This window comes from Cydia strobilella, chromosome 6 (assembly GCF_947568885.1).
Source record: "Cydia strobilella chromosome 6, ilCydStro3.1, whole genome shotgun sequence".
In the NCBI taxonomy this organism is placed as follows: Eukaryota; Metazoa; Arthropoda; class Insecta; order Lepidoptera; family Tortricidae; genus Cydia; species Cydia strobilella.
Window position 1 is genome coordinate 12,869,719 of NC_086046.1, and position 16,505 is coordinate 12,886,223.

At 36.0% G+C, this 16,505-nt stretch overlaps 2 protein-coding genes across 3 annotated transcripts in view; one reads left to right on the forward strand and one right to left on the reverse strand.

The window, feature by feature from the left end:
• The window catches only part of LOC134742439 (speract receptor-like), a 347,982-nt gene that overhangs the window by 235,380 nt on the left and 96,097 nt on the right, over positions 1-16,505 (reverse strand). The window lies entirely within an intron of this gene.
• Positions 1-16,505, forward strand: part of LOC134742478 (5-hydroxytryptamine receptor) — a 54,937-nt gene that overhangs the window by 37,332 nt on the left and 1,100 nt on the right. The window contains exons 2-4 of one of the 2 annotated variants that reach the window (XM_063675676.1): positions 7,395-7,479; positions 9,218-9,481; positions 15,715-15,958. In XM_063675676.1, the coding sequence (XP_063531746.1) occupies positions 9,247-9,481; positions 15,715-15,958 (479 nt within the window). In that variant the 5' untranslated portion in view covers positions 7,395-7,479; positions 9,218-9,246. The remainder of the gene's footprint in view (positions 1-7,394; positions 7,480-9,217; positions 9,482-15,714; positions 15,959-16,505) is intronic. The other variant, XM_063675677.1, reaches the window with a different exon arrangement.

Below are 16,505 nucleotides of genomic sequence, written 5' to 3' on the forward strand. Positions count from 1 at the left end.
ATATGGATAAATGATTTTTTTATTTGCATTAATTATTTTTATGATTTTGACCCATGTTCTTTCACTGATATGCGTAAAAATTGTTAAATAACAAACGAAACCGTCAACGCCATCTATACGACAGTAGGCCAAAGCTAGTAGCGCCCTCTGATCGAGAGTCAAATTTTCTTGATTTTCGAGGCACGTTTTTTCCTTAGACTGGTTCCATCTATTACGGAGTTATATCTATCTTTGGTCCATAAGGAAGAGAACAAATCGTCACTTTTTTAAATGTAAGTATTTGATTTGTTGATGAAAATACTAAAATCACTATATGTATGCCTTTGACAATTTGAGGAGTTCCCTCGATTCCTCATGGATCCCATCATCAGAACTGCTTTTTGACAAAAACTGGACCAATCTGTAGGTATATACTTACAACCAAAAATAAAAAACACAACCGAATTGAGAACCTCCTCCTTTGAAATCTTGAAGTCGGTTAAAAATAGTTCTTTACCTATAGATTACAGGAAAACCTATAAATGTGCAGTCAAGAGTGAGTCGGACTTAATTACCTAATTTTTGATCTTACCCCTACGGGTTTTTTAAAGACATTTCATTTCAGAGAGTTCGACTCGCACTTGGTTGGTTTATGCAATCACGTTGCCTCAATCTTATTTAATTAAATAGAATAGAACGTAAAAGGAATCCAGTTTCAGTTAGGTATAATATGGAACAACTGTAAAAACATGGTTTAAAATTCTCATTTTCTATTACTTGAAAGAAACATCGTTCTGGACATTGAATAGTGTAGTAAGTATAAATAAATATTAAATTAATTTTATGAAAATAATGTAAAAACTATCAACGAACTTTACAAGTTCTCCGAAAGTTGTACAGGTAAGAAGTTTACTAAGTTGCCACCAAGGCATTTCCCAAGAACAATTTACTAAATTCTGTTCTTTGTATAAGTTTGCTAAAATTAAATGCGTGTTTTACGTAGACACGTAGGTATATTTTGTTTTGTTTGCCGTTTTGTCGCCAAATAGTGTTTAGTTTTTAAGTTTATAAAATGCAGTTTTTTACGTCTTATAAATATAAATATAAGACGTAAAAAACTAGTAACACATGAAATGTCATTTTAGTCTACGGAATACAAAACAGACTATATTCTGTATTTGGAATACGTATGGGCCTTGTCGCCTGATTTAATTTTTTAAACGAATAAATTTACAGCTATAATTCGTGAAGTTTCATTAGTATATGTATATTAGGTAGGTACAATATCATATTTTTCTAAATTAAACTATTTAGAAATGTTTTAAAAATTGTATCTGTATTTGTTCTGCCTAAACGTGAAAACCTAAAACGATATCTCGTTACCGAGTAAGTAATTCTAGATATCCTGGAATACTGAATTTGACTCTATATATTTGACATTTAGGTACATAGGTAAAGATATCGACAAAAGCACCTTATCGTTCTGCCACTAAAGTATTTGCATACTTGGAGAGATACTTTTAGTTGAATCTACGACTCAGAAAAGCTAAAGATGAAGATAAAGGTGGGATAACAAAGACTCTATCCTTGCTCACAATGTCACAATGCTTACAAGACTCGTAGACTCGTCTTTTTTGCAGCAGAATGTTCATCGGCTACTCTGGCCCTGAAGTATGAGTAATCTTAAGTCTCTATTATAGCCATTTGTTCAACAAATTGACAAATAGAAGATCTATATCGTGTTATGATACTAGATAGATACGCGACCATATCAAAAGCTTGCGTTAGATCTAAGAAACACGCATAGACCGGCGTTTTTAACCGACTTCAAGATTTCAAAAGGAGGAGGTTCTCAATTCGGTTGTGTTTTTTTTTTTTTTATGTTTGTTACTCCATAACTCCGTCATTTCTGGACCGATTTTAAAAATTATTTTTTTGATTGTAAATATATACATACAGATTGGTCCCGTTTTTGTCAAAACGCAGTTCTGATGATGAGATCCATGAGGAATCGAGGGAACTCCTCAAATGTTAAAGGCATACATATAGTGATTTTAATATTTTCATCAACAAATCAAGCATTTACATTTTAAAAAGTGACATTTGATGAAGTGGATGTGCTGATGATGATCAGAACGGAACTCTTCAATGACGCATCGTTCACGTTTGGCGATTTGTCCTCTTAGTTATGTTTGTTAAGCAAGTTGGGTTTTCAAGACGCATTTTTGTTAAGTTCGAGTTCTGATGATGGGATCCATGAGGAATCGAGGGAACTCCTCAAATGTGAAAGGCATACATATAGTGATTTTTGTATTTTCATCAACAAACCCAGCATTTCCATTCAAAAAAGTGACATTTGATGAAGTGGAGCTGCTGATGATGATCAGAAATATCAGAATGGAACTCTTTAATGACGCATAGTTCACGTTTGGCGATTTGTCTTCGTTTTTATGTTTGTTAAGCAAGTTAAGTTTTAAAGACACATTTTCGTCAAGCTCGAGTTCTGATGATGGGATCCATAGGGAACCGAGGGATCTCCTCAAATGTGAAAGGCATACATATAGTGATTTTTGTATTTTCATCAACAAATCCAGCATTTACATAAAAAAGTGACATGTGATGAAGTGGAACTTTTTTGAACTGCGATCCTCACTGAACCGAACTGCTATCAGAAAAGTGGGTTAGGTTAGGTTGGAACTGTGACCCTTACAGAAACGAAATGCTATCAGAATATTGGGTTAGGTTAGGTTAGAACTGTGACCCTTACAGAAACGAAATGCTACTAGAAAAGTGGGTGGTTTTACCTCCTTTTAGTTAGGCAAACGGTGCTGTCTTTTTCATTTCATTGTCTGGAGTGCACCATCAACAATAAGTAACCTCTCAACGGCATCCCCCATTAAAGTCGGTTTTGTTTTCTTAAAAGTTATTCTATCCGTGTAGTACCGAACGGCGCGCTTGAGGCACAACACAGCCGTTTCCGTCGATAGCCCAGGATTGAAAGCAAACTGAGCAACGTGGAGCTTCAGGTGCTTAGTTAAAAGACCATCAAGCAGCCGTCCAGTACTTTGGCAACAATGGTGGCTAACGATTTAGGTCTGTAGTGGTTTCTGTCAGACAAATCTCCCGTCTTATTCTTTATAAGTGGGACAACTATTGTACTAAATCAAAAATTACCTCCTGCCTTTATATGACAACGCCCATGATAATTCAGTTTCATTTCATTGAGCTTTATGTAATATAAAATATATTCCCCTCCGATTATAATCAAAAATACCACGCGGCGAGCACTTCCGTAGGTACCTAAGCTTCACCTTTGTGATTTTTTCGCTCTAACGAGATGTGACATTATATAAAAGGTGCCATTTGGGTGTACCTACTCATAAACAAACTGCTGCGATGGCACGTTTGCCGCGTACTAAATTCATTATTAGGGCTGCATCATTAGTTCATAATAAATTTTTCTCGATTTCGCGTGATTAAATTTATTTTTAATAGAAGCAATTAATTTTGCAATTATGATAAGTTATTTAATGTTGAGTAGATCTTATAAGTACTTACTGTTAGCCCTACAGTACTAGTTTATTATTGTCGTAGGTACATGCAATGTTAATAAACATCTCCAGATACTTACCGTCGTGTAAATAATAAAGATTTACATGTACATTTCTTGCGCGAGAGAAAATAGTAGATCGCTACTCGCTTTACCGCCACCACCGCCACTCGGTTTAATGAATTATTTTAACTCCCTACGCAAAAAGAGGGGTGTTATATTATAAATAAATAATCGATAAGATTATGTAATTTTGTACGTAGAGGGTAACTTATTTTAATTTTAATGTAATAGTTATAATAGCTTAATCTCATAGCTTCCGTCACAAGCACCCAGTCAGGAGAGTGAATCGTTCGAGCCGAGCAGTCATCCGCACACGGCCTCGCTAATATCGCGGTCTATCCAGCTAGATTTACGACCGCAAACCCAGTAGTTACCGGGATAATAAATTACTTACGTAGCTGTTTATTATCTAGTTAGGTAACAGTTCGTTGATGTGTTTCTGTTTTGATTATACATGTCATTGATTCTACGTACATGTATTAATTAATGTACCGCGAAATTCTGGTACCTACCTAAAATTCGTAAAACTAAATCCATAAATGCTCAATTCTATTAACACTATGTTTGTAATATGAATTCTATAACAATACCTATATGTATACAGTCAGCATCTGATAGATTAAATCATCTATAGTCATAATATTTGTAGTCATAATATATGTACACATCTAAAGTAAGGACGGTAAGCACGAAGAACTTCACGCCTATTTCTGTCTCTACCACATGCGCGGGCGCGTATCATATTACTGCTGTAATGTATGAATTTATGCTCAGCGTCCTTACTTTAGGTATTACTATGTTAACAAAGACGTGTTCTGATATATTTGGCTAAAGCTGTCTAGGCTAATGACTTAAGGAACTATTTTATCATTTTCCTAAAACAAAATATACATAAAATATTTGTAGTAAATAATTGTATGTTACCTAAACATTGAAAATAATCCAGCGTAGTTTTAATGTGCCTAAATCGTTATTGAGCTGCGAGTTGCCTATCCATACTAAATTGATGTATTGTTCAGTATTCCATTAAAAACAGATCAGTGGTTACCTTATTTAAATATGAATTTTTATAATGAAAGAAAGAATTTACCTACCATGTAATTGTTACGCATGCATAGTCAATTTACAATAATCTAAAAACCGCACCGACTTCAAAAATATCAGTTGCTAGCGCATTAAAAATGTTTCATTTTATACATTTTGAAGTCGGTTATCTTTTTTTATGAAGGATAAGGAGTTCTCTCAATTCTTCATGGATCATCATCATCATCAGAACCGGATTTTGACTAAAACAGAACCAATAATTTTCCAAATCGGTTCGGAAATTACGGAGGTACCTACTGAGGTAATAAACTTACAAAAAATACTGTCGAATTGAAAATCTCCTCCTTTTGTTAATCGTTTAAAAATTAATTAATAAAACAAATATTCATTAACGGACTTTTGTGTTTAACTTAATTTCCTAGTAGGGCTAAGACTATCGGATTACTGTAAATAAAATAAATCAAAAAGGCAATCTGTCAGGCTCCCTATATTGATGACTCGTCTTAAATAGCACGGAGCGGCGGCGGCGGTGGTAAATGGGCCATAGCCATAGCTCTCGGAAGAAAACATGCGGGATGAGCTGATTGCGCGCAAGTTCCGGATCAATGCATGTCTATAAAATTGTCGTTTTGCTTTGCGAGATCAATATGGCAAATGGATAAATATTTATAACTTATACACCCCTAGGGTCATTATACTGTGTATTTCATATAAAGTTGTATTCACATGGTGTAAACCTAAAGTGAACTTCGTTATATAATTGTAATATAACTCTTAAATCAAGAATTGTACCCATAAAGTTCAAGAATCACAGAATCGGTTTCTAGTCGTAAAGTCCGTTGTGCTCTTACTTTTCCAATCAAAAAAATAGGTATTATTTTAGGATTGATGTGCTGATTTTTGTGCTTTTTGCGGAAAATATTGGGGCAAAAGTCGACTTAGCAGTCATTGCGGGATCTGTGCCAAATACGATCACCAGATGAAACCCATTCAGCCGTGATGCAAAAACATGTTTCTTCAAAACTACGACGAGATGTACTCGTAAATTGTAAACATTCTGACTTAATTATGCCAATTTTCTGACTGGTAGTCTATATAGGCAAAATGCAAACAATTCCTTCCAAAATTTGGCCATCGTTAGCCTCTGGTTTGAAAATTAAATCGAATCATAACTTTACAATTTAATACCCACCGGACTACCGCGAAAACTCAGGCATACTTATTATTTTAAAAATGTACCCTAGTTTGTTGAAATTGTCAGTTTCATACACCCCTATATTGTAAAATTCATCGAAATCGCTAGACGTTTTTGAGAAATTACCAAAATAAATATGCAAATGTATCTGAAAAAATATGATTAGATTATTTGCCGCTACTGTAGTTTTTTACATGATTGTCCTTCTGATATGCGACTGCATCCTACTGATGCGTTAGTTAAACAAATTTTAAAGTTGTAACTATATTAAGCAATGCTTTATAAAAGTGTTCCCACCCAAAAAATTCATCGAAATCGCTAAAGCCGTTTTTGAGAAATTACAAAAAAAAATATGCAAATGTATCTGAAAAAATATGATAGATTATTTGCCAGTACTGTAGTTTTTTTACATTCTCCTTCTGATACGCGACTGCATCCTACTAATACGTATTAGTTAAACTAATTTTAAAGCTGTAACTAATTTAGCAATGCTTATATAAAACTAGGGTCCATTTTTAAAATAATAAGTTTGCCTGAGTTTTCGCGGTAGCCCGATGGGTATTAAATTGTAAAGTTATGATTCGATTTAATTTTCACACCAGAGGCTAACGATGACCAAAAACGATCTATCTAATAGGTTTATTGCTGGTAAGATTAGCTTTTGAGTGTTTTCAAATAACAAATTCAATATTTAAAATATTAAATAAATAAATAAATATTATAGGACATTCTTACACAGATTGACTTTAATTGGTGTGTGTGAAGTCCCCAATTGGCATTGTGCTAAGGTTGCTGCCTTTTGCCACGTACTGTGGGACGTAGGTAATATAAAAGATTGTATAAACTAAAAAAATATCCTATTTAAAAAATGTTTTATAACGACGCCCATTTCTTTTTTATACCACGACGGTGGCAAACAAGCATACGGCCCGCCTGATGGTAAGCAGTCACCGTAGCCTGTGGACGCCTGCAACACCAGAGGTATTACATGCGCGTTGCCGACCCTTTAAAAACCTGTACACTCCTTTTTTGAAGAACCCCATACTGTAGCCCCTCGGGAAAACCTCGGCAGGGAGCTCTTTCCACAGCCGAAGCGTACGCGGGAGGAAATTCCTCTTAAACCGCACAGTACGCGACCATTTATATGCTAGATGAGGATGAACGCCCTGCCGATGGCGAGCGGTGCGGTGATAGAAAGCGGCCGTTGGCATCATGTCAAACAATTCTTTAGAGCACAGCCCATTGTACAAGCGGTAGAACACACACAAGGAGGCAAAGTCTCTCCTTAGACTTAAAGGTTCAATACCGCTTGTGAGTTTGGGATCGTCGACAATTCGTACAGCGCGCCTTTGGACCGAGTCGAACGGTCCAAGCTGGCATCCAGGTGCTCCTGCCCAAAGGTGATAGCAGTACTCCATATGGGGTCTGACTTGCGATTTATATAACAGCAGTCTTTGCCCCAGAGTAAAGTATCGCCGTGCTTTATTGAGCACACCGAGTTTTTAATGATAATGATTGGACTACACAAACTGATTCATTTTAAAAATAAAACCTCTTTTACAGATTGGAACGGAAGCAATACATAAATTAGAAATAACAATGGTGGACCGAGCATTGAGCCTCCTGCTTCGAAAATACAACACAAGCAGTAAGTACACATCTACACAAAATAATTAAGCTATACGTATTCATGTTAAAATATAATTGAAGTTGTTTTGGTACATTGGTACATTAATATACATACAAAATAAAAAAAATGTACTTATTTGTACCCGTTTTTCAAACCCAAAACCTTATTTACACTACAAATACACTCAATACTCAATATCTTTATTGCTAATAAGGACAAATCCATGCAGTAGTGGATACACAGTATCAAACCAATTTGAATGTATATAAGTAATTAATTTTATACATGTCAAAAATATAGATACCCAATAAATTAAAATTGATGAGGTCATTTCGATTACCTATACAATAATAATGAATAATTATACAGATTAATTCGTCATGATATTCTACAAATAGTAATAATAATAGTCTAAAACAATAAAAAATAAAATAAAATGAGTGTAATTGTCAGTCTTTGTTAATCAAATATCTTGCCAAAATATTCGTCTAGGTTATAAAATGGTCTACTTATTAAGTATGTCTTAAGATTTGCACTGAACTCCTTAACATTACTGGAATCCTTAATTTTTATGTCAAGACCATTATAAATTTTAATTGCGATATGGTTGATGCTTTTCTTATAGTATGCAAAGTGTGATTCAGGTAGCATAAAATCTAAATTGCGGCGAAGCGGGTATCTCTCACATTCTTTTTTGGATTCGTATGAGCTTAAATTTTTATAAACAAATAAACAGATTTGGTATATATACAATGCAGTTACTGTAAGTATATTGTTGTTTATAAACAGATGCCTATGCGTTTCAGGGAAGTAACCTTCAATGAAGCGCAAGCATTTTTTTTTTTGCATCAGTAGAATAACTACTACTAAACTTAAGAGCAACCCTGCGCTCTGTGCCGATCTGCATAAATTATAGTGGAAGCCGCGAGAGCCTAATTTCAAAGAAAAACCGCAAATCGATGTACATTTTAGCCGTTTGGCACACGCATACTAGAGGTCAAAACAAAAATTTTGACCCGCAGTTCTTAAAAAAAAATTCCCTTAGTCAAAGTCAAAAAAGTAGTGCTGAGTCAAAATTTTTTGTACGGGAATTTTATTTTGAAACCTAACGTGTGTGGTATCATATGAAAGGACTTTTTGGACCGATTCTAAAGATATACCACATCATTACATTTCAGAATTTTTTTTTTATTAAAACAAAAATTATTTTCTAAACATACCAAGTTTGGGCTCCTCCTGATACGATATGGCTGATTTTTTTTGTACAATATAACCACAACCAAACAAATGATACGTGAAACCCTCATATCTAACCCCAAGAAAGCAATTTTGAAAATAATTTCATTGTTTTTTTAAAAATTTTCAATATTACAAAGGGAAAGGAATTTTTTTTAGTAACTGCGGATCAAAAAAATAGTTTTGACCTCTAGTATGCGTGTGCCAAACGGCTAAACTGTACATAGATTTGCGGTTTTTTTTGCGTACAGCTTACACTATTACTGTTGGCAAAGGTTACATTCAGATGGCGTGGCGACTGTAGCAGCATTGCTGTTATGGCGTTGACGCGGGTGACGTCACTTTCCATGATAAAATGAGTGACGGATTAGTGTATCATGATCATGTTTTTGATATCACGCAATTCAGCCGCAAGATGCATGACAATTTTCGGCGTCTCTCGCAGCACTCGTATTAGAAGAAATAGAACGAAACGCATAGTGATACCTATTACACCTACAAATGTAGTTACATTTCTCAGCAGGTGCCTCGGTGTCTCGGTGAGGGGACATGGGGGGCGCGGACGGAGGCGACCTGCTGGAGTGGGAGGCTCTGTACCTCCGGCTACCGGGGTCCAGCAACCACTCGTGGAACTCGACGGAATGGGCTCCCGAATGGAACGCCACCGAGATCTCGAACGCCAGTTGGTGGGATTCGTCCGCGCCCTTCGACTCCACTGCGGCGCTCGTGCGCGCCGCCGCCAAGGCTGTTGTTCTCGGATTACTCATTCTAGCTACTGTTGTAGGTATGTACATTTCATAATCTGTTGTTATACAATTTTTTATTTATTTATTAAATACAGCAACTATCCTTACAGGTAACGGTAATACAATAGTGCCTTAACCTTAAATTAAAAATAATCCTTATTACTACTTAACTAAATAATATAAATTAAAAATTCAATTTATTACAATTAACATTTGTAAAATGTCCGGGTTGCAGATACTACCGCGGAGAACCCGAAGCAAGTAGCACGCAAGCGCCAGATTCCTGCGAGTTTCTAATTTGTCGTAACCGATCATGCCAATCACAAAAAGTGTGGGTTACATCAGCGGATAGAAAGGATACACTCCATACCGTTTCCAGTATAAGTATCTAGTAAACTTATTTTGTATCCTTTCTATCATGATGCTGTATTTGGCCTCATGCGGAGCCCATATTGCCGCGTTATATTCTAATTGGCTTCTTACCATTAAGGATGTTTAACTAAAATCATTAATCGCTTGGCACGGGTAATCAAGATTCATTGTTTTGATCGCTTTGTACTGTTTTCTTTGAAGTACCCAATTGTATGCGTTGGATTTTCCATTTAAAAATAGATGTTTTTGATTTAAAATATTAGTAGGTAAGACTTCTAATTCTTTGTTTAATTTAAGTAACAATCAAACGATACAAAATAAATGTATAATAAAATATCTCGATATAAAGAAAACAATTTTCATTCAGATAATCCATACTTCCATACTATATACATATATTATGGGTACACTACATAATTCCGAAAACTTTTATTCCGAATTTTAGAATGTCGAGTTTTATCATTCCGATTTTTAAATGCTCGACCCATCAAAATTCCGACTGTCGTAATTACGAATAATGAAAATCACGAAGATTTCTATTTCCGAAAACCCAAAAAGCCGAATTTTGTACATTCCGAACAACATAATTCCGATTATTACAATTCCGATGGTGACAAACACCGAATTTAACAATTACGATTTTTGAAATCACAAATTCCGAATTGCCATTATTCCAAAATTTTACATTCCGAAACACATAATTCCGATTATAACAATTCCGACAGTGACAAACGCCGTATTTAGCGTTTACGATTTTCAAAATCATGATATTCCGAACTGACGTGATTCCTATTGTAAATATCCCAATTTTATAATTATATTATTATTAATTAAAGGATATTCCGAATATATTGTTAAAGTTCGTTTTCTTGAGGGTCGCAGTTCTAACCTAACCTAATCCACTTTTCTGGCAACAGTTCGTGTTCTTGGGGGTCGCAGTTCTAACCTAACCTAACCTACTTTTCTGGCAACAGTTCGTTTTCTTGGGGGTCGCAGTTCTAACCTAACCTAACCCACTTCTGGCAACAGTTCGTTTTCTTGGGGGTCGCAGTTCTAACCTAACCTAACCCACTTCTAGCAACAGTTCTGGTTCGCAGGGTCGCAGTTCTGACTAATTTATTTATGCCGAATTTTTATGCCAAAAATATTTTATGCCGAATTTAACATGATGCTTGAAGACAGGCACCCGTAATAATTACTAAAACGTGAGTTTTCATTTGAATACCACGGATTTAATTTTTCCGATCTTACAAAAAACCAAATTTCTGAATACCGAATTACTAAAGTAAAACGTGAGTCTTTATTTATCCCGAATTTCATTTTTCCGACCTTACACAAGACCGAATTATTTTATTTCCGATCGGACAACGATTTTTCGGAATTTAGGAATTCGGATAAAAATATTTTCGGAAAAGTGTAAAATCGGAACTTTAAGCTTTCAGTCAAGTGACAATCGGATTTTAAGTTTTCGGAAAAAGCACATTCGGGATTTTATTCAATCGTGTTTTAAAAATCGTAATTTTGATATTTCGGACTTATAAAAAATCGGGATTATGAAAATCGTGGTTATAAAAATCGGAAAAACGTATTTCGGAATATTTGGGTGTTCCCATATATTATCTATACATATAATAAAGCGGAAGAGGGTCGAAAGTCTGTACATGGAAGATATCCGAAAAAAATTGGCTGGGGATACTTAGAATCAATAACAGAACACATTCCAATAGTTTTTAGAATTTTTGTCTGTTTATATGTTTGTCTGTTTATCTGTTTGTCTGTTTATTTGAACGCGCATCAAATGAAAACGGCTGAACGGATTTTGATGCAAACTATACTAATCTGGCGAAAAAATTTACGGCCAGGTTATAGGCTATAAAAATTTGGGAAATTTTACCCCTAAGGGGGTTAAAAAGGGGATGAAAGTTTGTATGGGGTTCAAGATTTATTTTAAGCTAGCAATTTGAAACTTCGTAAGAAGATATATTATTGAAATACAAGAAAATTCATTTCAGCGTTTTTGAAAATTCATCCCCTAAGGAGGTGAAATAGAGGTTGAAAATTTGTATGGAGATCAATTTTTTTTTCCGAGTGCGTTACTTGAACCTTTGTATAATGGGCATATTATTATAATACAGGAAAAGTGATTTCAGCGTTTTCAAGAATTCGTCCCCTAACGGTGTTAAAAGGGGGTTGAAAGTTTGAATCCATTACAAATGCTTTGAAACTTCTTATAAAGGTATGATAGACGATTACAAAAAAACTAATTTTGACGTTTTTGGAAATTTAACCCCTCAGGGGGTTGAAAAGGGGATGAAAGTTTGTCTTGGGGTGCAAATTTTATTTTAAGCTAGGAACTTGAAACTTTGCAAAACTTTATTAAATTAAAAAGCAAGCAAAATTACTTTCAGCGTTTTTAAAAATTCATCCCCCATGGTGGTGAAAAAGGGGTTAAAAACTTTATCTTGATAACTATATCATTTTAGCTACTAGGCCAAGTTAGGTATCGTTTCTGTATAAATCGGGTATGCCGAATTCATTTATGATATCAAAATGACACCATTCCCGAGTGAAAACACAAAAATATGAAAAAACTTTTTTTAATTTATCTTTACGCTTAAACCGCTAAACCGATTTAGATAAAATTTGGTATAGAGACAGTTTGAGTCCCGTGGAAGAACATAGGGTAGTTTTTATCCAAAAAATGGAGACTGCGTTTGCATGGAGAAGCGGCCGTGCCCTTTTCTCTTACACGAAGGTGGGAACTTTAAAAAATAAAACATTTTTCAGTAAATGTCAAACGATTTGGGACTTATACGCGTTACCATGCCTTCCCGAAAAAAATCTAATCTTTCGCGAAAGTCTCGCAATGCATTGCGGCCACAAGGGGCACGGTCTCAGGAGTCTGAGAAAAACCACGGTGAGAGACTCAGTGGCGCTCTAGCCAGGCAGGTCGCTTCGCTTTCGGCTGAAATGGCAAGCCAGCGCGAGTCTCGATTGTGATCCCAAAGACATCGTACGCAATACATATGTAGGCGCAGATCCTGACGGAGTGTGGCGCCGGAGAAGGCGTGTTCATCCTGCGCATCCCCCTCATTCCGAGCAACTTCCCGCTCCGCTTCAAGCGCCTACAGGTCCCCGTGAGCGTCTTCTTCGCTATGACCATCAACAAGTCGTAGGGGCAGACGCTACGCAGATGCATTTCCCACTCCGAAAACAAAAAAAAGGGGCAGACGCTGCGCGCCGCCGGCGTCATGCTTAGACTGATTTGACTGGAGGACCGATTTGGATTTTTTTCCGAATTCCTAGATGCCGAAAAATCATTGTCCGCTCGGAAATAAAATAATTCGGTATTCAGAAATTCGGTTTTTTACAAGATCGGAAAAATTAAATCCGTGATATTCAAATGAAGACTAGCGTTTTAGTAATTATTACGGGTACCTGTCGTGCCGCGTCATGTCAAATTCGGCATAAAATATTTTTGGCATAAAAATTCGGCATAAATAAATTAGACAGAACTGCGAACCTGCGAACCCGAACTGTTGCTAGAAGTGGGTTAGGTTAGGTTAGAACTGCGACCCCCAAGAAAACGAACTGTTACCAGAAGTGGGTTAGGTTAGAATTGCGACCCCCAAGAAAACGAACTGTTGCTAGAAAAGTGGAAATTTAAAAATTGGGATATTTAAAATAGGAATCACGTTAATAATTCCGAATTCGTGATTTTGAAAATCGTAAATGTTAAATCCGGCGTTTGTCACTGTCAGAATTTTTATAATCGGAATTATGTGGTTCGTAATTAAAAATTTCGGAATAATGGCAATTCGGAATTCGTGATTTCAAAAATCGTAATTGTTAAATTCGGTGTTTGCCACCATCGGAATTGTTATAGTCGGAATTATGTAGTTCGGAATTTACAAAATTCGGCTTTTTGGGTTTTCGGAAATATATATCTTCGTGATTTTCATCATTCGTAATTATGACAGTCGGAATTTTGATGGGTCGAGCATTTAAAATCGGAATGATAAAATTCGACATTCTAAAATTCGGAATAATTTTTTTCGGAATTATGTAGTGTACCCGATTTAGATAGGTACAGTCAAGGACGTAAAAATACAAAAATGGTACTGTATCGTTCGATATACACCTACTACTCAATGGCGTTTAAATCACTTCAAAAATTGTAAAAAGGGCAAAAAAGATATTGATTTTGGAGTGTAGTTTTATTTAGTGGTAGCAAAGAGGATATCATATTATAGGGCGGTACTGTCATAGTAAATTTTGTAACCACAGTAAATTCACTGCCATATATCGACACACTTTAAAACTAAAAATGAAGATTTATAAAAATACGATAGAATGTATTTAAATATGGATAAATGTTTTTTTTATTTGCATTAATTATTTTTAATTTTTTGACCCATGTTCTTTCACTGATATGCGTTAAAATTGTTAAATAACAAACGAAACCGTCAACGCCCTATATACGAGAGTAGGCAAAAGGTAGTAGCGACATATGATCAAGAATCAAATTTTCGTGATTTTCGAGGCACGTTTTTTCCTTAGACTGTATCCATCTATTACGGAGTTATATCTATCTTTGGTGGTAGGTACCTATTGTAAAATATTATATCTGGACTACAATCCTCTAGCGTATCCATCTGTCAACTTTTCTTTAAGTTCCGCCTCCAGGGGACAGGGAGATAAATTAGGGGTGAATTAGCCGCTTACTGACACAAACCGAATTCCACTCAGGCGAAGCAGACGAAGGCATAAATATCCTGAATTTCATTTTTCCGACCTTACACAAGACCGAATTTCTGAATACCGAATTATTTTATTTCCGATCGGACAATGATTTTTCGGAATTTAGGAATTCGGATAAAAATATTTTCGGAAAAGTGTAAAATCGGAACTTTAAGCTTTCGGTCAAGTGACAATCGGATTTTAAGTTTTCGGAAAAAGCACATTCGTGATTTTATTCAATCGTATTTTAAAAATCGTAATTTTGATATTTCGGACATAAAAAATCGGGATTATAAAAATCGTGGTTATAAAAATCGGAAAAACGTATTTCGGAATATTTGGGTGTTCCCATATATTATATATAATATTATGAATGCGAAAGTGTGTCTGTCTGTCGGCGCGATTCGGGAAATGAATTAGAGTTCACTAGATATGAAATAGTAAAGATATGTGACATTCCACGGCAAAAGGTACCTTATGACGGCTGGCGCTTACGTCGCATAGCGCAAGTTTTTGCGGCGCTATGCGACGTAAGCGCCATCCAATAATAATAGGAGCGGCGTTAATAATAGCGTAAGCGCCAACCGCCATAAGGTACCTTTACCCGTTAATCTCTAATCCATCCATCCATTTCCCGAATCGCGCCGTGTGTTACCTCTTCACGCTGAAACCACTGAACCGACTTAGTTTAGTAGAGATAGTTTGAGTCCCGGGGAAGGACAGCGTAGTTTTTATCTCAGAAATCGTCAAGGGGGGTGGAAGTTTGTATGGGAAATCGATCAAAAGCAGATAGGATTAAAAAGAGGCTACCCAAATTACTAACTCCACGCAGACGAAGTCGGGGGCGAAACCTAATATTATATAGTTTTAGATATTTGATATTCTGCAATATATTTTTAAAAACTTTTAAGCGCCTAACTACATAAGAACTAAAGTTAAGCGGATGAATAAATAGTCTAAATTTTAATGCTTACCTGGTTAGTGATTAGATGATTTACATGTGGTTGAATAGTGACATAATATACATACAGGTTAATAGGTATATGACAATTATTATTAAAATGTGGGTAGGTAGGTACTAAGGAGGTAGCATTTCCTCGACTTTTCTTTACTTCTTTTATAATACAATTGCACCACATTCCGTTATTTGTCTGCTTAGGTAACGTATTCGTGATAGCCGCCATACTGCTGGAGCGGCACCTACGCAGCGCGGCGAACCAGCTGATCCTCTCGCTGGCGGTGGCGGACCTGCTGGTGGCGTGCCTGGTCATGCCGCTGGGCGCAGTGTACGAGGTGGCTCAGCGCTGGACGCTGGGCCCCGAGCTCTGCGACATGTGGACGTCGGGCGATGTTCTCTGTTGCACCGCCTCCATATTGCATCTTGTCGCTATTGCTCTCGACAGGTAACTTCACAGATTATTATTTATTTTGCGGCACTCTCTTTGTAAGTACATTATTACTTCAACACACTCAACACAAATTCAAATAATACATATACAATTTTGAGACAAGTTCTTGCCGTAACAATCACAGAAAAAAATATTTCAATTTGTATTAATTAAAAATTTATAGAATCAGGCTTTACTTTTCGGAAATCCTCATTAATTAAAACAAATTATCCACGAAATAATAATCCCACCAAAACATTTTCATGTAAAATGTTGCCAAGACGAAATCATAAGGCTCGCACTGTCAAAAAGTTATCAGATCTCTTGTAGAGCCAAGCTTCTGACTCTACAAGCCTTACAAACCTTAGTCAAAATATATGTGGCTTGGCCGTTTACAGCCGGCTACGATGGGATGGGAGGGTGCCATCCTGCCATCCCATCGTTAAAATAAACATAACAAACCACCACCAAAAGTAAAAAAATACGGTAACCAAATAAATTATTTTTAGACTGCCACATCTGTTACGTTTCTAATGTTTCTAAGTTAGCCCCGAAACTGCAT